General features: G+C 54.4%; 1 protein-coding gene across 2 annotated transcripts in view; it reads right to left on the reverse strand.

Annotated features, from left to right (window-relative positions):
• AR (androgen receptor) overlaps nt 1-21290 on the reverse strand; it is a 61869-nt gene that overhangs the window by 28413 nt on the left and 12166 nt on the right. For both annotated transcript variants that reach the window (XR_015702789.1, XM_087749237.1), the window contains exon 2: nt 5533-5684. Coding sequence is in view for 1 of the 2 variants with exons in the window: in XM_087749237.1 (XP_087605363.1) it covers nt 5533-5684 (152 nt within the window). In the remaining variant the exon portion in view is untranslated. The remainder of the gene's footprint in view (nt 1-5532; nt 5685-21290) is intronic.

The raw sequence follows: 21290 nt of genomic DNA on the forward strand, positions 1-21290 counted from the left end.
CGCAGATGCATGCCTGGAGGAGACCCCTCTCCTTCCCGGCCGATCCAGATACTGTCTGACGTGCACGTAGGTAAGAAGTGGAGTTACAAAGGTACTCGGCACCCCTCTGCTGTGTCAGACCAGCACAGGAACGCCAGGAGATCAGTCTGGGCAGCCGGGGCTCTTGCCGGCTGCTGTAGCTCCCGCTTCACTGCGCCCCAGGGACACGCTGCTGGAGCACCGTCCCCTTCGCTGGCAACAGCCCCCGCGGCGCGGGCTCCCTCCTGTGCACCTCACGCCAGGCAGAAAGATGCTTCTGCCATCACTGAATCCTCCTGCCCATCACCTGGGACTGCAATGAACATCGGGGCAGAGGGGAAGAGCAGTTCTCCAGTCTCGGCTAAAAGTAAAGATTTACGGAGAAAGATCAGTTGCTCAATCCAGAGAAGTTATTTAACTAAAAGCCTGTTGCCATGTGAGTTGTTGTGCCTAGAGCAGCTTTCTCTTCCAGAAAGCAAAGTGATACACGCAAATGTCTGGAGTAAGATTTACGATTGCAAATGTGAAAACCCATCAAATGCCTTTTGGCAGAGAGATATCTCCTTGTATTTCAGGGCATAAACCAAATTCTAACAGTTGGGGGACGAGGCCAAGCTTTCTGAGAAAGCGAATCCCCCAGGGTCCCACGTAACCACAGGGTCTCCAGTGCTCTTCTGTGAAAACTCTGGTCCCCAGCACTGTCACCCGCGGGGCTACGGCAAGAGCTGAGCCTGCGGGTCCGGTGCGGGGACTGCTCTGAAGTTCCCACTTTATGCCCCCATTAGAAATAATCAAAGAGGGCACAGCTACAAAGCTCTCAGGAACCAACACTAAGCCACTATTAATAAACTATCTTTGCAAGGTCATTTTCTTAATAGTCACCTGTATTTACCAGAAGACTAAAGAAAACTAAAGGAAAGCACCCAGCCCCAGTGGTGCAGTGCAGGCTTCAGCAGCAGCTCCAGCTCCTTCTCGCGGCAGCGACTTCAGCAGCCTGCGGCGGCTGGCAGGCAGGCTGGCTCTGGGGGAAGAGCAAGGGGGAGGCTCTCCCGGGAACCAGGAACAATGATCTGCAAGGGAAACCATTACCAAGCCAGAGGAACGCAAGCATGGAAGTTGCAGATGTTGGTGCACTGACAGCACGGGCAGGTCACAGCTCCGTACAGGAGACAATCTAGCAAGTAGCCTAGAGCAAGCCAGGGCTAAATGATGGATGAGCTTTCAAAGTAGACAGGTATAGGACTGTGCAAACTGAAAAGGCTTTATGTTAAAGACGCTTAAATCCAGCAAGCAAAAATGTTTTAATTGCTCAGCTCTCTGGCAACAAGACAAAGCCGTAACGTTTTAACTCCTGAGCCTGACTGAAGTCGAATTGTCTGCTTCAGGACTCAAGCACTGTCATGTCCGACTACCCTCCGACAGATAGCTTGCCCGAGCGCAGGCTGAAGCAGCCAGCAGTGCCAGTCAGCGGCACAGCGCAGACAGCCGCCCCCCAGGGCACCCGGCGACACGGGTGCGGGCGTACCGGTCACCCACAGAGCAGCACGGCTGCGCAGGGCTGGGGGGAGCTGGTCTGTGGACGTCGAGGGGAGAGAAAAGCGATCCCACCTGGCGGGCAGCACGGGAGACAGGCGGCAGGCTGTGCCAGGAGGGCCTCAGCTTTCAAACATCTGGTTATTCCACCTTCTGCTCTTCCCACGGGTTTTTAAGGCCAGTAATACCCAAAGGGTAGCGAGAAACCCACCGCTGAAGCTGGAGCATCACGGTGCTGCAGCACCACCAAAGGCTTCTGCACACCTGACTCTTGCATACCGTCAGACCAGCCACGAGAAGAAACAGCATTTTAAAACATGGTGATGGTCTTCGAAAGCAGTTCACTTCAACTTGTTGTGATCTTGAAAACTGGCAAGAAACTGTTGAGTTGGCCCAAAGACATTTCTCTGGTGCAGGGCAGAGATGCCTCAGCAGGTCAGGATGCAGAACAATAATCCATATGGAGAGTGACTGAAAGGGAATCGGAACAGACTGCACAGCAGTCTGGCTGTTAGCCCTCTAGGAAATTTGCCAAATACTGTGTTATTTTTTCATTTAGCTCTATGCTATTTAAAGGCAATCCCATCAGGAATGCAGCCTAAGGTGTCCCAGTCCCGTGCTGCCAGGATCACTGCACAGAGGCAGCTCTGAACTGGCCAAGGTGGCCATCAGATCTCATGCAACCTTGGACGGATGAGGAAGGTTACCATTTCTCAGGGAGGGATGAGGGGGACACAAAAATGACTCCCTTCCTGGATGGGATGGGACAACAGGAACCCCTGGACTGCCAACTGACTTGGAAGCGTGTCGTGTCGAAGCGTTCTTCTGTTTCAGGGACAAGCGTGGTATCACGAGGACCAAGCCCTAAGGCCTGTAACTCATCCGAGCCATCCTAGCCATGCAAAGTGATGCCCTGCCTACTTGCGTCAAGAAAACACAAAATCTGTGCTGAGGTGGATGCACTTTTTGTTTACCAAATCTTTGTTATCGTAGGAGAAAGAGGGATTGGAAGGAGTCCTCCTCCTTCACAGGCCGCGAGCGTGCCTGGCAGCAGAGGAGCAGCAGCACTTCTCGCCGGGGCAGCGAGCCCCAGCCCCCCGCACCCCCAGCGCTCCGACACCAGAGCGGGGGGACAGAAAGGCAGAGCCAAACGCCAGGTTTGCTCACAAAGAGGAGGCTGGCCATCTTGCAAGTGAGGGAGCCCACATCAGAGCTGAAGAATCTGCAGGGTGCGTTTTAGAGCCGGCCGGTATATAACCTGGGCATCCTGAGGGAGTCTATAAATCGAGAGAGCTGACAAAGGGGTCAGGAAAACATTCATGTTTTTTGTGTTCACTCTTCCAGCATCTTTCTGGCAGAACTGGTTAGACTTGAGCTTGCAAAAAACCTCAAATCTGTCAAACATTTGATCAAAGCAGGAGTGATCTGCTCTGCTCGAAATCACACAAATCCCTCAGCGTGCTTCAAAAGGGAAGAGGAATCAATGGCATAACTTTTTTTTTTTAAAATCTTTTCCCTTTCTAATCCCTTAGAAGGCAGTGTATGTCTACCAAACCTTCTTAAATATCCCCGAGTTACTGCCAGTAAGTTCAGTATCATATTAGGCAAATATAATAAAAGGAAAACTACATGTCTAGCTCTTCTCCGCTCCCTCCCAGGTGATCTGTTTGTGCTGCTCTTCAGCTCCCAGCCCGCTGCTTCTCCCCCCCATCGGAGGCTGCTGGTTTACACCAGTAACAAGAAGGCAGCAGAGGCAGAAGAAAAGCTTTCTTTTCTCATCAGCGAAGCTTTCTGATCTGCTGTTGTAAAAAATCTCCAAAGGTGACCTAAGGTTTTCAGAGATGCATTTTGTGGACTTCAAAACATGAGAACACACTGAAAAACCACCTTTCAATATTGCTCTTCAACTTCAAGAAGGAAAGGTCTGGCTGGAAAATCACCAAGAGTTAGGATAGAAATCATCACCTACCACTACCCCGCATGCAATATTTATAAAGGAGTCCGACTTACTGCCTCTTCCCCAAATTAAAGACTTTATCCATGTACCTCAGGGTAACATGATGAAACCTCCACCGCTCCACGGTCTCACCCAGGGGCAAGGCAAAGGGCTGCTGCTGCCCGACGCTAACGCTACCCAACGGTTCTAACCCTCTGCAATACCTCGAGGCTTAAAAACTAAGAAGAGGCACAAATACCATTTAAATTAATGATACAACACAATCAGGAGAGGGAACAAAACAGCACACGGTTAAGAGCCACGCGAGCAGCCCAGGCCGCCTCCTCTCCCCCAGCAGGCGTCTCGCGGCCCGGCCCGCACGCCTCGCAGGACGGAGCCCACCCTGCCGTAAAAGGAGGAGCGCCGGCCGGGACCCGCCAGCCGACACGAGGTGCTCCACCAGCAGTTTATCTGGCAGAGAGAGCCAAGACTCCACTTACTATAAATCAACAACAACTTGCTGACTTAAACAAGCATCTGGTATTTACTCCGGCTGCACAAGCCAATCTATTTGGCCTTACACAGGATTGGCGTAGAGCAAAGAGACGTATCCGTAAATGATTTACTTGGGAAAAATATGCCAAACTTATCTATTAATATTATTTGCCTGTCCTATTAAGGCCACAGGATGCTGTTGTCCTCTATGGCACAGCCCCGATTCTTCCTTGAACCAGCGCTGGCAAGTTCACTCCTGGCATGCATGATGAATGAGGGAAAATGCAACGCTGAAAACGCGCAGGATAATGCTAGAATTAATCCAGAAGCAGCGCTCTGACAACAGCAGGCGAGCGCCCATCAGTCTGGGACCTCCGCGCGACAGCGGGAGGACGTGAGGCGCGGGAGGGGAGGGTCACGGTGAGACAAGCCAGAGACAGAAGCCTCCGTCCCCATCGCTGGCCACCAGCTGGGAACCGCAGTGCCTCCCTCGCTCAGGGATGCCATGGCCTGTAACGCCGGTTGCCAACGGTGCGCCAGTGCACCAAATACGTTATGTTAGCACCGAGGAAGAATGATGATTTGTACTGGTTCATCACCCCAGAAAAGAAGTCAGATGTGCGATTTACAGGCACGTTACGTTACCAGACATTTAGGCTTCCACAACGAAGACTCTCACTCTGTCCCCAAGGAATCACGACTCTAACTGTGGTTAGAAACCAGACATTGCTGACCCACAGCCCAAGGAAACAGCTGGGCTTGCTGCTCCTTCTACGTGCCAGTTACCAAGGAAAGATGGTGCAAAGACCTTGCTGTTGAAAGGGAACATCTGGGCTCACACTTATCTCTGGAGAGCCTGGCACTCCAGAGCTGGACGTGAAGGAGAAGTTGCTTTCTCAAGGGTTGGGGAGAAGGATCACGGACACCAAGGTCAGAGCACAGCCCTTGATGGACAGACAGTTCTGCCGTTTTGCAGGTATTGAGAGAAGTGACCCTCTGAAAGGGATGCAAGAGAGGAAAAGCATCCCCTCAATTTGGAGCTGTGGGTCTGAGACCACAGGAGGGCTGATGGGAACTTAAAGCACCCTTGAGAGTCAAGAGAAGCAGCAGGAACTGACTCTCTGGGGTCTCCTGAGGTCACTGAGATAATCAGGCATTGAAAAGGATTGTGTTTCGGCAAACTGGTTCGGCTACTTTTTGAGGGCAATCTGTAAGGTGGAATGACAAACACAGAACAAAGAAATCAACTTATCCTTGAATTTTCTCCTTTCCTAGTTCAAGAGACTTTAGAAACCCATCACGCTTTTTCCCCTCCACTCTTGCCTCAGTCCCCTTGGCTTGGCAGGCTCCCCAAAGCAAAGCTGCTTAACCTCTTTCAACAGGAGGAAAACCTATCATGATGCTGCAAATGCCTCCAGCACTTACATGGTAATGACTTGCCTGCTGATGAGAGAAATTGTGTCACCAGCATTTGACTCTCAGGCTACTTTGGTAGAGAACGCCAACACCTGGAGGTGGGAGTGATTTGCCCTCCTCTCTGTATGCGTTACCTTCAGCCGCCCGTTTGAAGAAGACTTTGCAGCTACCACAAGTGAGGGCTCCGTAGTGGCACCCAGATGCTTCATCTCCACAGATCAGGCAAGTCTTTTGAGGTGGAAAGTAATAGTCAATGGCCAAGGCATGTTCACGGCCAGTCTCCAACCTGCAGCGTAGAACAGAAAGAGAACAAGGGACAGGGTCAGCAAGTGGGGTTAGGACCAGCTACGGGTGAGCACAGCGGACAGCGCTTAGGAGAACGTTCATGGCAAAACCCCAAATTTCGGTGATGGGACACGCCAAGCACTGATCAGAAAGGAGGCAAGCAACGACTAAGCCAAACCTCGCTCTGACCACGCAGAAGACCAACACTTGTTTGATCAGGTCTACGGAGAAGCTCCTTTTTCCAAAGGCATGGCAGCAGGAGAGGTGCTTCTCAGAATCACAAGTCAACGCACATCCAGGCAGTCTGGGGAGCAATCGCATTTTAAGTTATTTGCTAAAACTGGCTTTTTGTCAAAACGCCAGATGAGGCCATTAGTTTCTAACAGTCAGTAGGTCACCGCAACTTTTTGGTCAAAATTAGATCTGCTTTTGGTTTCTGGTATTGTTTGAAAGCTTGCAGGCAAGGTCTTAGAAATTATAAAGAGTGAATGTAACAGTGCCGGGACTCCTTAGAAAAAAATCTTTATACTCAGAAAAGCCACATTTGGGCCCACAGGGTGAATAAACCCAAAATCCACTGAAACAGACAACAGCCCTGGGAGAGAGGGCAGCCAGAGCCCATGCTGTCAACCTTCTGAGAAGTCTTGCGACTTCGGGAGAGAGGGGTCAAACACCAACACAGACCCAGGGCAAGGGAACGCTGTCCTGCTTCTCAGTCCCTCTGCCCCCAGCTGCCGCCCGCGGCCAGCGCCCCTCCGCGTCCCGCCGGCAGCTCTGCCCGCCTGGATACCACGCACGCAAGGGGCCACCTCGCACACCGAAAGAGCGGCTGGCAGCATCGAGGTTGAATTAAGGAAAGACATGCGTGCTAATCACCAGCTTTTCCGCTGGTGTTTCCTTCTCTGCGGTAAGTTATAATGCACGGCGATGCTGCCCTGCACTTCATTTCAACCAAAGACTACGGTGCGGTTTGCCTTTCACGTGGGTCAGGGCTCTTTGCTGAAGCACGGCTGTCTTTTCTAAGCCACTCACACCTTGAGAGTGAAGCATGAAATGGGACAGCTACGGGTGAGATCAAAACCCAGGCTCACCTCCCTCCTCTGATCTTGCTCTCAGTTGTGTCCTTCAAGAACGCCGCTATCGTCTACTCCTCGTAGGGGAGCTAGGCAGATCCTACGTAAATTGTAGGTTAATAACTGGAGCAGCAGTTTTATCCTTTGCTCTTAAGGCAAGAAACATTTTGAGTCATTCCTCATCTTTCCAACAGGAGCAATCAGAATCAGTGACTCATCTCTAGATGCTGCTCAACTATCCTTCCCTGACAATCTCGATTTCCAAGGCTTTTCTTGAATTACTGATCAAATGGAGGAAATACAGTCGGTTGCAACGTATCTGCCATAGTTAAGTCCTGATGCAACAAACGCCTCCCTGCCTCGCCCCCCCCAGCATCCCGCCCGTCCTCCCGCGCAATCCCACTGCCCCGGCCCCGGGCACCCCCGCCCCCCGTGCCAGCTCTGCACGAGCACCCTACGCTGCACAGCCCTCGCGCTCAGCTCGAGGTGCTGCTGTAGAGCGGTCACGACTAAGAAATAACCGGCAGCAGATATAAAAGCTTTGCTAAAAATGCCTTATTTATCCAGCAATTTTTTAGAAACCAGCAGTACCAGACCTTTCCTCTAATGACGCGTTACCTTTCCTCTCCTCCCTATGCAATCAGAAATGTGAAAAGGGCTAATTTATCTTTTCCCACAAGACCCTCCATACCGTGCTTTCCCTATTCTTTGCACTATGTATTTCAGATCGGAAATGAGCAAAAGCAGCTCTCACCGGAGCAGCTGTTGTGGTGACAGAAGCAGACCCCCCAGAAGACCTTGGAGTATTTTTGAGGCTTAATTATTTAAAGCTGCCAAGTAGGTTAGCAATTAAGGCTTGAGTGGCTTTTTAAAGAGCTGTTTCTCCATGAGAAGAGTTGTGCAAGTACAAATACACCTGCATGCACGTGTGCGTCTAGCGTACCTATATACGTGCACCTGCCTAGGGAGGGTGCTGAGCAGAGCATCGCAGAGGCGCTGGGGCTCTCCTTGCAAACCCCTCTCTGCTCGGCCAGTCTCGCTCCAGCCGCCCACTTCGGGATGGAAATCAGAGGGAGCTGGCAGCCACGACAGGTTAATCCCGGCTGTGAGACAGGCTGGGCCTGGGTGTAACGCTCCTGCCGCCGGGGCTGCCACAGGGGAGCATTCAGCCCCCACGTCCCACCACCTCCCGAGACCGATGCTTCGGCAGCTGCGGAGCAGCTCGGCTGCAGGCTGAGCCCTGCAGCACCAGCGCGATTTCCAGCTCGCTCCTGCACCTTTACTGCCGGCAGCCACTGTCCGCAGAGCAGAAGGATTTGCCTGGGAACCCCCTTGATTTTAAAAAGATGCCAATTTGCCTTTTCCTTTTTATTTTTAGAGGGAAAATTGCAAGAAAAACATAACTGAAAACATGGGCGAGTCAGAGCGAGCTATCAGAATGGTACCTTTAACCATCTATTTCCAGTTTCCAAGAGACCTTTTAAGGGCGTTCTCAAAATCCGTAGGTATAACACTGCAACGAGCCGAAAAGACAGCTTACGGCGGCTGCAGGGGCGTGCGAACTGGCAGCATTCTGGGCAGCGCCCGACGCCCACCTGCACGGGGGTCCCGGCGACCAGCAGCGTTTCCAGCTCCTCCGCCCCTGCGGGCTCACGATCTGCTGCTCAAAGCTTTCCTCCAAGCAGAAGTTTTGCTCTGCCGGTCCCTGCTGATTGCGCCCGCCCCACAGAGCCACAGGAATACTGAGGTCTGGCAAAAACAAGCGCCGAGCGCGTTGCGGAGGGCTCCAGAATACGAGACCGTAGTTTGCACAATATGTGGCAAGTGTCACGCTGCCTGAGAAACCCAAAGCAGGGCGATAGCGTGGCGCGGGCAGACACAACTGCTGCAGCAGTGACGTCGGGCAGAGATTCCAGCCCTGGAGCATGGCTCGAAGGCCAAGGTCAGGGCTGCTCACAAAGGAGCGTGGCAGTTTTCAGGGGGGAGAAAAAACAACCTCAGTATCTCTCTTACGGCTGTAGGAAGAATTTTGCTGTCGTTTCAGAAGGGTTCTTTAAGGAAACGAATCGAGTCTGTTGAGCTCCTGCCACATGCAAATACTTCTGTAGAGCAGGAACTACAATTTCGCAATGCACTTGCTTGTCAATAGTTAATTTCACCAAACAGCCCAGATTTTACAACACCCAGAAAACCAAGGGCAATCACGGATAAGAGAAAAGTCAACCACTTCTCATAACCCACAAAGAAAGTTTCCACCTCAGCAACAGACGGCACACGCTACCCAAAAGCGGCCAAGGCACCACGGCCCCCCGCCGCTGCCCAGAACTTTGCACTCCTACGGCAGACCACAAAAAAAGTTGTGTTTGCTGCTGTATCTGCACGGCTTCTGCAGTCCATGCCTACCTGCTCGAATAAGATTAATTCATTAAGCAATTCACCATGCTAATATAACACGATGCATAATTCTTACACTCCCTCTGCTTTCCATCAGCCTGGCGTAACAGAACAACCACAATTTCCATCTCCTTCACTCTTAAATTTGACTGCATTTTCCATGTTAAAATCACTCCAACAGTTGCACGAGAACAGCCCACCAGACCGAAGTGAAACCCTGCAGCGTTGTTCTCGACGCGGCTGTGCCCTGACGGCTGGCACAGCCTCCTCGCGGCATCGGCTCACGGCATGAACTGCTCGGCGCCAGGGTTTGCACCGGCGGGCTTGGAACCCGCTCCGGGATTTAGCTGCCTTGTCCAGGAACACGTCTGCTAAAGCATGGTGCAGTGGACTTGCAAACACGGGGACTCAGCTGGACTGCCCCTCGGAGAATCCCTAAGCAGGATTTGCCCGCCCGCCCGCGGCAGCTGCCACGCACCCCAGCTGATCCCAGCCCGACCGGCCATCAGCCAGGAATGCCCGGAGCAGGGCACTTTCGGTCACACACCTTGCCCTTTGGCAAAGTGGCTGCTGGTTTTGCACCTTTACAACGCTGTATCTAAAAATCTGCCTGGCCACAACGCTCAAGATGCGGAGCCATGAACTGAACAAGCGCTTGCGCACAGACCTGGATGGCACAGAATCCTGCCCAGTCATTTCGAGTCCTGTCGTTTCTGAGATACTGTTATGTTATCAGTAGTAAATGTTGCCTTTAAAGTGGCATCATCTGTGCGTGACATTTTCAAACACGGTATTAAAAAAAATGACTGGCTTACCGTCAATGGAGGTGCAATCTTCAATCCACAGTCATTAAGCTGCGCTGATTAAGATAACAAGGCCTGCACGGAAACTTTAAAGCATCCCATCTGTTAAAATGCTTTGAGCACTGTAATCTATAAACATGCAGCCTTGTACACTGAATTTATTTCCTTTTTTCTAAATAGCCTTGAATATGTTTCTAAACCGACCATGCCTTGTTTTCATGTGTAAGTGCTGGAGGCGGAGAGGCGAGATAGCATCGCTGAGAGAGCAGAGCATGGTGCACAGTGCAAGTAACAGGGACAGTCCGTGGTAAACACACACGGGAACTTGATCTTCATTGGATTCAAATAAACTTTAGCAGATGACAACGGGTTTTCCAAACATCCCTGGCAGCGAGGGCAGGCAGAACCAGCAAGCTCTCGGAGAGGGTCCTGGGCCCGGCACCCCGGGGATAGCCCCCCAGGGCCACCGCGGCCAGCCGCGCCGCTGCACGCCTGCGGACGGGGTGGGCGGCAGAGGCCACGTCACAACGATCATCATTGGCTCTCACCTTCCAGTCATCCCCAAGAGAGCAGCAGAGAACGAGGGTAGAACGGCGAAGGGAGGCAGGTGTGCTGCGCTGCAGCCTCTGTGTCACACAGGTGGCCTCCGTGGCAGGCAGCTTTCGGATACCGAACTGAGACCAAAACTTCTGCCTCAAAACCTGATCTCCAGCCAGGGAGCTCAGGGAGCAGCTTAAATAAATCATCTCAGAGCAGAGGAAACACTTGATTTCCCCAGACAGAGAGGGGATCTACAAAAAGAGAAGGCATAAACGTATTGCAAGGTTACTTAAGATGGGACCTCACCTGGTTACAAAGCACGAAGAGGACAAAAAGCAAAACAGGAGTAATGCAAGCGGGCTGCAGCCCTGACGAGCACCCCCGAGGTCATCAGCGCTGTGCACCACATCGTCCTGGTGACTGCAGAGTCACCTGGAGCCTCCAAGGACAAGACCTTGGTGTCCTTGGTGCACCGAGAGCCCTACTTATTTCCCAAGGAAACAGTCTGTCCTGACTAATATTTTTTAAGTTAGTTTAACCCACACCATAATCTTCCATTCTCAAATCCATCTCCTCTGCTGACAGAAAGAAAATGTGACTATAAAGAACGTTCCAAATACTGAGATACTCTTGCTCCATAAGTTTCATGCTCCAAGGGACACTGCCATCGTGCCTTGCAGTCCCCCAGAACGCATCCGGGCACCCAGCAGGGTACCGCAGGCTCGTAGCACCGCGTACTAACAGCCTGCTTTTATAGGAAGACGTTTAGCTTTCCCTCTGTGAGAACTAAGTGCAGCAATACTTATTAAACACGTAGGAAGAGATGATGCAAGCTCCTTGGCGGCTTCTCGCAACAGCCAGACCTGAAGTGCGAATCTCCGGAGGTAACAAAACATCACCTGCCTGAGCCAGCTCCCATCGCGCCGGCCGGGGCCCCCCTCGGCAGCCCAGGCGTGCTGGGGCTGCGAAGGGGGACCGGAGGCCGCCGGACCCGGGCTGGCACGGCCCCTTGGCCTGGAACAGCGCCGGCACCGCGCTCCCAGGGCAGGAGGGCTTCTCTTGGCAGGAATCCCCGTCCTCACCCAGGGCTCGCCGGGCTTGTGCAACCAGAGATCAACGTGGGGCAGAAGACCAACGCTACCCTCCCCACGCGCCCTTCACGTGCAGATTAATGTTCCTTTTGTTTTTGTAGTACACGGATCTTAATGCCAGCACTGCATTTGTAAATTAGACAAGTAGTCCCTGCTCCTGCTCACAAAGCCTTTGTAGAACAATACCTGCTCCGGGGCCATTCCCTGGCAGGACACAGGGGCAAGGGAGGCTTGCAGCGGCCGGGTGGTCGGCCAGCACAAACAGACCTGTGTCCGGTGACGGGGTGCAGCCAGAGCACCTCGTGTGAACCGGCCATTTGGTCCCTGAGGTATCTCCAGGAATCGCCTGGCCAATCAAAACGGTACTGCCGTGCCTCAAACGGAAAATGACAGCTGCTGGAGGGAGAGACGATACGGGATGCACGGCGCTGGCAGGACGGGGGGAGTGACGTCAATGCCATATTCAGACGCCCCACTCACCTCTGCGCTCGGGCAAGGAGAGAGCCCCTCTCCGACCCACGGACACCCCCTCCGCAGCCTGGCAGCAGGGCGGGCGCTGCGAGCCTCGCTCACCAGCCTCTGCTTTCTAACGCAGAACGGAAAACCCCAGGGCCCGCGTCCCGCTGGGCGCTGTCGGCAGAGCGCTCGCCCTCACCTCCAGCCCGTGGGCGGCCGAACCAGGCAGCCAGCCCTCCAGCGTCCCAAGCCCCCGAGCCCCCACCGGGGTCACCCCGAGTCGCGCTGGCTCCTTCCGAGAGCCGGGCTGACCGCTCCCGCCACCCCCAGGCAGGGACCGGAGGGGCTCGCCTTCGCCCGCGCCCTGGAGGAGGATGCCTGCTGAGCAGGGATTCCCTCGTGGTCCCCCCAGGACCTCCAGCTCTCTCCACAGAATCTGATGAGGTACTGCGGAAAGAAAACCAAGGTGGACTGATTTAAATCAACGTCATATAGAACTTCAAATGTAATCAGAATTTAATTTGGCAACAAGGATCCCCCTACTTAAAGAATCAATTTTCATCATTTCTACCTCTGTCCTTTGCAGTGATTTTCCCTAAAGAATGCATTCAGTACTGTTCCCTACCTTCACATCTTCTCTTTGCAATGGGCAGAATGTGTTCATTTTAAATACGGCCATGCTGATGCCTCTGCAGAGGACGTGACAGTTCTTTTTGTCAGCAAGAACCTTCTCCTGTTTAGCAAATATGCATTTTTTTTTTTTTTGAAGCAATTGTACAGTTTGCTGTGAGTTTTGATTTTCCATTCTACAACCTAGAAAACGGCGTATGACACATTTCTTACTTATTAGATGCTGTGCTAGTATTTTATTTGTGATATGTGTCAAGTTGCATTCAACTAGATCCATAAATTCAATGGAAATGTGAACATTTTAAATTGCTCTTTTGGTAAGTCAGAACTAAATTTATCAAAGCAGTTTGTATTTCAAATCAATTGACTACTAACGCCAAGCCAGGCTTATTTGTGAGCTGCAGACTCTGCTGACTGGCCCTTTTCTAAGGGATCTCCGAGATTTAATAGCCGTTGGATACCACCGGCCCATGCCTCATTCTCTACACAGGTTAGAAGAAAACCTCCCACATGTTCTGTCTTTTTCCACTCCGAGTAGATCTCCAGTTTGAATGACTAGCCTTCGAACTGAACTGGCTGCATAAATTGGATTTTCTCTACCTTCTGGAGCTGGTTTAGCAATGCAGAGAATTCCCGGTGCTGAGGTGCCGCCTCCTGCTGGGAGCCCGACCTCCTCCCGGACGCCAGCAGAGCCTGTGAGCCACCCGCCGTTCTAGTTTACTGACCTCCCGGGAGTTTCACAGACTCCAGTAAACGCAGGCGTCCACAACCTTCCGCGATGGGAATACGGCCCCACGCCTTGCCCCACTTGTGACACGTGCTTACCAGCCTTCCTCTTACTTACGGACGACGAACCACCACATCAGCTCTGCGGCCGGCGACGGCATCTGCCTCTGCTCCTGGGGGAACTCGTGGAAACCTGTCTGAAAATGCCACTCCCCGGTGATCCCACCAAAGAACCACTCGGTGCAAACGGGGGCTGCAGCCCGGAGCCCTCCCTGCCACGCTCGGACCTCAGAGCACCAGTACAACTTCCGTAACGGGAAGGCTCCCAGCCGGGCTGCTGAGGGATGACAGGATTCACTTCCAGACTCGGATATTTAAAACACATAATATTTTCCCTGCTTCATTTGGCAGTGGAATTATTGCTAAGGAAACCGGTGCCGCAAATTCTGCATTTTTATTTCTCTGTTGGAGGAAGCACGGGTTGAAAACAGGCAGATGGCAGGCAACAGAGGAATCCAGCATGGAAAAATGAGAAGACCACAAACACCACTTTTGTCGGAGCACCCGAGCGGGGAGGCACACCACGCGAGCGAGACCTGCTAGCACAGGCAGCAAAGCGAAAGGCAGCACCGCTGCCTTTCAGAGGGCCGCTGCTCCAGTCTCTCCCGCCTCCCCGCTGCCGGGCGGGCGAGCACCCTCCTCCTCCTCCCGGCAAAGCGTGGCGGCCCTGGGAACAGATGGGGAACAGAGGAAGAAACGGCAGCATCCAGCTCAGGGAGCGGCCCCCGCCTCCTGCCCTCGGCACCCCCTCTCGCCGGAGTGAGATGCGGGGACTTGCCATGGTGGCTGTGCATCGCCAGCCGCGCCAGCTCCTGCGCCGCGCTCCCTGCACAGCTGTGGGCGGCTGCCGAGAGCCTGCGGTGGGGTTTTCGGGCTGGCCGCAGTGGGGACTTCAGCTGGTGCCAGAACTTACTGGCAGAACTGGTTTATTTTTAGGTATGTTTATACCAAGACAAAACCTTTGCGGAGACACAGCTGCAGGGGCATAAAAATGCTTTCCCTTATTATGGCTGGGAACGGGTATAAGCTATATCTGCAAAATTGCTCTTCAGCTCTGCTGGCAAATCATTTGTTTTCCAGAGACTTCACAACTTACACAACAATATCACCTCCCATGCCCTCAGCGCAGATCAGGCTTTGAGTCATCGCATGAAGAGTAAATATGCAAATTATAAGGAAGGTTTCACATATCTATGGGCTTCTTGGCACTCTCAGCCCTGATCTCAGCAACAGAGCGAACGCAGAGGCGAATTCCTCAGCATCCCGCAGCAAGCGGCTAACGTCCAGCCAGGTCCTCCTGCTCCGTGGCCTGGCCTTCCCCGCCGGCTGCCCTACGGCCATGCGCGCCCGCGGCTCACAGCTGCCCGCACCTGCCGGCTGCGGCAGGACCGTGGCACCTCCGCGAGGCCGGGCTGGCGGGGATGAGCAGCGAGCTGTGCTGGTGCGAACCCCGGCAGCACACTCGCGGCGAGCCCAGGGCATCCCAGCCCTGGGAAACACTGCCTTGATGCCAATACGTTCTTGTAGCGACACAAGGCATGGACACCCAGACCCATCATTTTGGGTGGGTGAAATGCTGAAATGCTGAAAGCATTTCTTGGGAAATCTAGAGGGCAGAACACTGCAGCAGCAGCAATCGGCTGATCCCAGGGGATCCGCGTGCGTGGGAGGTACCCCCATAACCACAGATGGGCGCTGAAATCTGCAGACACGCTGGCCCTGCCAGGCAGCGATGTCCTGAGGGAGCCCAGTGCTTTTGCAGTCGTGTACGAGGCCAGCACCCTGTCTGCTGCTTCACTCTGCCAAGCAGACGAAGAAGGAAAGCAGCCAGGAATCGTTTTCTTGTAAGCCCACCTGCAAACCAAAACACAGATGCCACGTCTAATTTTAGGCCTCTTAGCCTTGAGAGTGTTCTCATAATTCTCTTTCAAGCAACAGCAAGATAGTCATCTCGGGACAAAGTCACCGAAGCGGCCGAGCGCCCACCTTGACCCTAGCTCTTGGAAAGCCGGAGGGTGCACGGAGGCAGAGCCCCATCCCCTCCGCCGGCCGCGAGGGCATGGCTCTGCCCTGCCGCCCACGCGGCCAGGAGCAAACGGATCACCGCTGATCCCAGGGGATCCCCACAGGACACACGGAGCCCCCTCCTTTAACTGAAACAGGCGTGCAGAGAGACCGGCCCGCCGCCCCGCTAACCTCAGGCTGCCACCTTATCCCTGCGGGGACTTGGGCAACTGTTCCAGCTCAGGCCGTAATTCAAGTGCTTAAGCACCACTGTGGCAAAACAGAGGGTGAGCTGCACAAAGGGAAAACCGCTGCCCCCAGCCCCCTCTTAGCCGCCAGCCCCAGCCCAGCCTCGTCCCCCCCTCGGCACAGCTACGGGCGGAGGATGCCCCAGCCCGCAGGCGCGCCGGCACTGCCCCGCGCAGCTCCCCCTCGAAGCCGCCCTCCGAATCGGCCAGGAACCAAGGACCTGGCATTTGGCACAGGCTGTGCTGTGAACAACAAAGGGGAAAAAGAATCCCTGTGCTGCTATTTTTTTTTTCTAACCATTTAAAGATGTTCCTGGGGACTTGGAAACGGATGGGGAAGTAACGGATTTCTTTGCAAGTGGAACATTGTATTATGAGGGAAAGACTTTCCTCTCCAGCCACAGGGGACACATCAAAACAAAGCAAATAACTGAAAACCAGAAAGCTAAATGCATGTGAACGGGCCGAGCTCATTGGGATGACCTCACAGGTTCTGAAGCGTGTGAGCACGCACGGGGCCAAAGCCCAGAGCCAGCCGAGGAGGGCACGCGGTCCCCACGGGACCTGCGGCTTCGGGCTCCGGACCCCGGCTGGACACGTGCCACCCAGGCCTGCCCTGCCGAACAGAGCCAGAGCTCCCAGACAGCGGGAGAAGGGCCAGGGGTGACCTGGAGGGTTAGTTCTCAACTTTGGGCCTGAGCAGTGACAAGAAGAGGTGCCGACTTCGTGCCAGCCCCCGGCACGTCCCCCCGCAGAGGCTCGCAGAGCCCCATCCAGCCGGGGGGACCCGCGACCGGCACTGCTTCCCACGGACAGCGTGGTGCAAAGCGCCCGTTTCCCCACGTCTCCTCCACAGACGGTGTCTGCAGGCAGATCGCTGCGGGCGCCGAGGCAAGGGATGGAGATGGTATTTATAAAGGAAGAGAATACGCATACAAAACCCATCCGTTCTGTCGCAGGTAGAAGACGACGCATGCCCACAAACGCACACATGCACACACGATCCAAGAAAAAATGTTGATCATCTGAACAATATTTGCATGTGGTACTTCATTTTCTACCTAATGCACCTAATTGCCACGCAGATGAAAGCAATTAACCTGACCTGCACGCAAATTACTTTTATCCTTTTCTCTCTTTTATAAGAGGGAAGAGGAGCTGCCGAGATAGCCCGTCCAAACCCTCCCCAACGGCGCATCAAAAAATACGCGGACGCTGCTGCTGCCTGCGCCAGCTCGGCGGGGGGGAGGAGGCAGGAGCCTTCGCTAGGAAATTACTGTTACAAAAACTTGTGCCTGGACTCTGTTCTCAGCACACGGGCCAAGGTCAAAGCATTTTTTCTGCCATTCCAAACCAGCAAAGAAGCTAATGCAGCTAAAATATATAACAGCAGTCAAACTGCCGGAGGGTTGGTGGGAAAACACCAGAAAAAGAAGTAAAGTATCATCTTGGGAAAGACAAGAAGCAGCCTGCTAAGGCCTTCCCCAACCAGTGAGAACACAGGGGGAGAGAAGCAGCAAAGTCCACGGTTTTCCCACCTTGTCCTGGGAACTGAACATGTCCCAGTGACTCTATAAAACGGATTTTAGGAAATCTGCAGCCTTCCCTCTGGCATTTGTGGGGACTGCTCCTGACAGCAGCTACTCCAGGAACACCCGGCAGGACGGTGGTCTGGCAGCACGGACGAAGATGCTGTTGTAACGCGGGATTTACCCCCGAGGCTCTTCCCAAAGCCGCTGGCTGCAACCAGCCCCAGTTTCTAGTCCCAGCAGGAGCACATTGGTGCGCAGGGAGAGGGCACCCACCAGCCCGCACCCACCCATCCTCAGACACTTCGCCAGCACGTCAGACCTTCCAGGCCCCAGCAAGAGCTTAACTCCGAGCTTTGCAGGCGGTGCTGGCACCCTGGATCAGGCGGGCGGCACCCAGGGACAACCCTCCCCGCGCCGCCTGTCAGAGACACCTGGCTACAGGCATTAAACGAGTGAAAGATAAATCATAACAGCCATGCCCATGCACAGCGCACGAGCAGCGGCCGGGACAGCACGCTGAAGCGGCTCTCCGCACTCTGCGCAGCACGACCGGGCTCTGCCAGCCCCGGCACACAGTAAGCACGTCCTGGAGGCCGTCCAGCTCCCGTGGCGCAGACCCGCCAAAGTCCACTACGGTTACATGCAGTAAAACGTGCCTGGCTGCCCTCCCCAGCTAACGCACAGGCCTGCTGCCCGCAGCGCTCCCTCGCTCTCGCAGCAGAGGATGCCCCGTACAAACAGTATTGGTGTCCCAATACTGGCGGTTCTGCACTGACTTTCTAAGCCTTATTTAAGACGTATCTTTTGCTCCCAGAGCTGTTTTGGAAGCGGCAGCCGCCTTGCCTGCAATCTCGAGGAGCTCAGCGTGGTCCATGGCATCACACAGCCCCTCGGCAGCCCCGCGCCCCGAGCAGTGCGATGGAAGCACCCAACCGGCCCCTCCAGCAAAAACACGGGCTTCTCCACTGCTCTTCACTGGGGACTGTTACTTGTTTAATATGCTGTGCTCCATTCTACTTTGTGATTGCACGGAAAAGTCATCGGGAGCCCTGCAGAGAGCTTGGGGTGTAAATCACCCTGTGTGGATACCCGAGACACCCGCAGCCAGGCGGCATCCAATTCCCCCCCGCAGAGGGACGGCTACCCGCTGCCCGGGGAAAGGGCAGCAGCTATAAATACCTGTAGAGCTGGGCTATATTTTTAAGATTATTTCTGCTACTGCAAAATGACTTAATCTGTGGTCTGTGTCCCGACAAATCATTCTTACCGCTTCTGAGGACGTGTCAGCATTTGACTTTGTTCTCATTATTCAAAAAGCCTCCCCAGAGTGGGGGCTGGGGAGTTTCAAACCACAGAGGAGCGCAGGTGACCTTGCTCTTTCTGGCTTCTGCTCAGATTGCATTAAACAGGAAAAAAGCAGAGGCAAGAGAGCAGTGCGAGCCCAGCCCGCCCTCGCGGCCCATCCCGGCTCCCTCTGCCCGCCGCCCGCGCAGGCAGCTGGGAGCGCAGGGGCTCCCGCCCAGGTCCCCCGAGGTGAGGTGCTGCACTCCCGTAACCCCGCTCCTGCAAACGCTGTCCCAGCGCCCGGGACACGGACGGAGTCAGATAACCCTGAGGACAGCGCTCGGGTCCGCTGAAGTACTGACAGGGGCTACTGACGGGGCACACAGTCCAGCACGCGAGTATGCGGCTGCAGGGCTCTCTCCCAAAACCAGCCCAAAACCCAGCCCGGCTCCGACGGCTGCCAGGGCCCACGGCCGTTCACGCGCTCCGAGGGGCTGCTGCCACAGCCACCACCTCGCGACAAACCTCGCCTCCCTCCAGCCACAGAAAAGGAGAAATACCTATTTCGCATGGTTGCTTGGAGGCTAAACGAATTGCTGCTCCTAAGCCCTTCAGAAGAAAAGTGCCATAAAGCACAAAATACTATTACTGGTAGTATTTTTATTACTGTTACAGGATACATTTAACTTCACTTAAAAATACTCGCAAGCAGAATCAGGGCTGTAATCGTTATTTTGAAAGCAGAACAAAACAGAAACACACGTTGCAACAACTGCCAGCGCTGCCTGTTGCAGGTGAGTAAGGCGGGAGGGAGGGAGGGCGAGCAGGGCACCTCGCCGCCCAGGCGACGCGGGGCTGCGGGCCCTTCCCGGGGCTGCGGGCCCTTCCCAGGGCGGCTCCTCGCCACTCTGACCCCATCCGGAGCTGGCAGGAGGATCAAGCTGTGGTTGGACGGGGATGAGTAGCACAGGCAGATCAGCGGAGAAAACAGCGGCAGCAGTGGATACGGTGAAAGTGAATATGGATGAAGAACCTCTGTCGCAAGTCTTTGCCGTGACAACCGGGTCAGCTCCTTCTTATCTCAATGAGCTTACTCATACCACTATTATCATTAGAAAACAAAGCCAGTTCTGGTCCACACAGTGTGCAGCGACTATCGATAGCAGGGCTACCAGCCCGTCTGAGTTCAAATCCCAAAGTGACCAAACCACTTTCTTCCACCGCAGGAAAACAATCGGAGCCTGGCTTCTCCGTGGCGTTCAGCCTCAAACGCCAGGGCAGGGCTGGACGAGGTCGCTCCAACTCAAAAGCCAGGAATGCTCATTCATGCAGATGTGGCCACCAAACTATCTATCCCCATGCGGGCATGCTCCTTCGATTCCCTGCGAGGGAGATACTCCTCACCTTTCCCGTGCTAAGGAGGGATTGCTGCGTTACTCAGCCGGGGGCCCGGAGAGGCTGCGCCCAGCCGCCCGCCCACGGCCGCACAGGGCTGCACGCAGCCCTCAGGCTTTTTTTCAAACTCCACCAGTCTTCCGAACGCTACGACAGACTCGCTAATCTAAACGAACTCTGCTTTCCTCGGCTGAAGAGTAATTGACTCTCCGTCTTGACAGAACAGATCATCGCATCCAGCCAGCCGCAGAGACAGCCAGGAAAGCCTCTGGCAACACCGGCACATGGTGCAGGGCAGTGACACCGACTGACAGAGCACTACACCCCCACCCCGGCTAACGGAGGATAAAACAGCCGTTGACCATCCTCCGTTTCCCTTTGGGTCCCCCCGTATAGCATACCCAAACCTACAGGCAATTGCGGATTACCCTCCACGGACCCCCAAAGCAGGCCAGAGGTCCCCAGGGACCCGCGGACCAACTGAAGGCTGCTGCCCCAAAGCTTCGGCACGACGCTGCCGAGCGGCGCCGGGGCTGGCGGAGCACGGCACCCCCAGCCCAGCCCCACCGCCACCCAGCACAGCCGGCCTGAGGCTCACCTCGCCTCCGCTTCCCACCCTAACTGCCGGCGCTGGCTCCTCACGGCCCTGTTGTCACAACTGGCATCTCAAAATGACGAGGACTGTTGAATGATGGAAAATCACCATCATCTACATTTTTTTCCCTTCCCCTGCATCAATGCTGCCCTGTATTCTGTAGATGCCAAGCCCTGAAACACCTCCCTCCCAAAAGACGGATCTTTTCACCCGGTGAAGAGCGCAGCTCACCTGCCCAACCAGAGCCCAGCTTGCCGGCTGCCAGCTTCCCCAAGGTCCAGATATAGCTCCCTCTGCATGAACTGGAAGCAGAGGATGAATGCCTCCCACAACCTCAGCTCTTGGGACTTCCACCAGGACCGCAGGAAATCGCGGGCATCCTTTGCCGTCGGCACACGAGCGCAGTCATGGATGAGGCTCCCTGCCTCGCTCATCAGCACAGCACTCGGTCTGCAGGACGCCGCGGCTGCCAGCAGCACTGCCAGCCATGCAGAGACACCTCAACTTCTTCCACAGGCTCTTTTGTCTCCGAGCAAAATTTATGTTTTCTGCTGCATAGCACAAATCTGAAGTTCACAAGACAACTTCTTTTACAGGCTTTAGCTTTTTCAAGCAAACACTGTTAACGATCAGACCTGATTTCCTACCCCTGGATCCCCAAACTCTTTCCAAAGGAAGGCTCGCCACTCCGCAACTGCAGCCCGTGCAGCTGAGGCCTCTGGGTGTCCGAGCTGCGGCTCCTGCCACCCTGCTCACTGAGGCGCCAACTCAAACCC

The sequence above is a fragment of the Nipponia nippon genome, unplaced genomic scaffold (assembly GCF_047370975.1).
Source record: "Nipponia nippon isolate SJK-2023a ecotype South Korea unplaced genomic scaffold, ASM4737097v1 scaffold_12, whole genome shotgun sequence".
Taxonomy (NCBI): Eukaryota; Metazoa; Chordata; class Aves; order Pelecaniformes; family Threskiornithidae; genus Nipponia; species Nipponia nippon.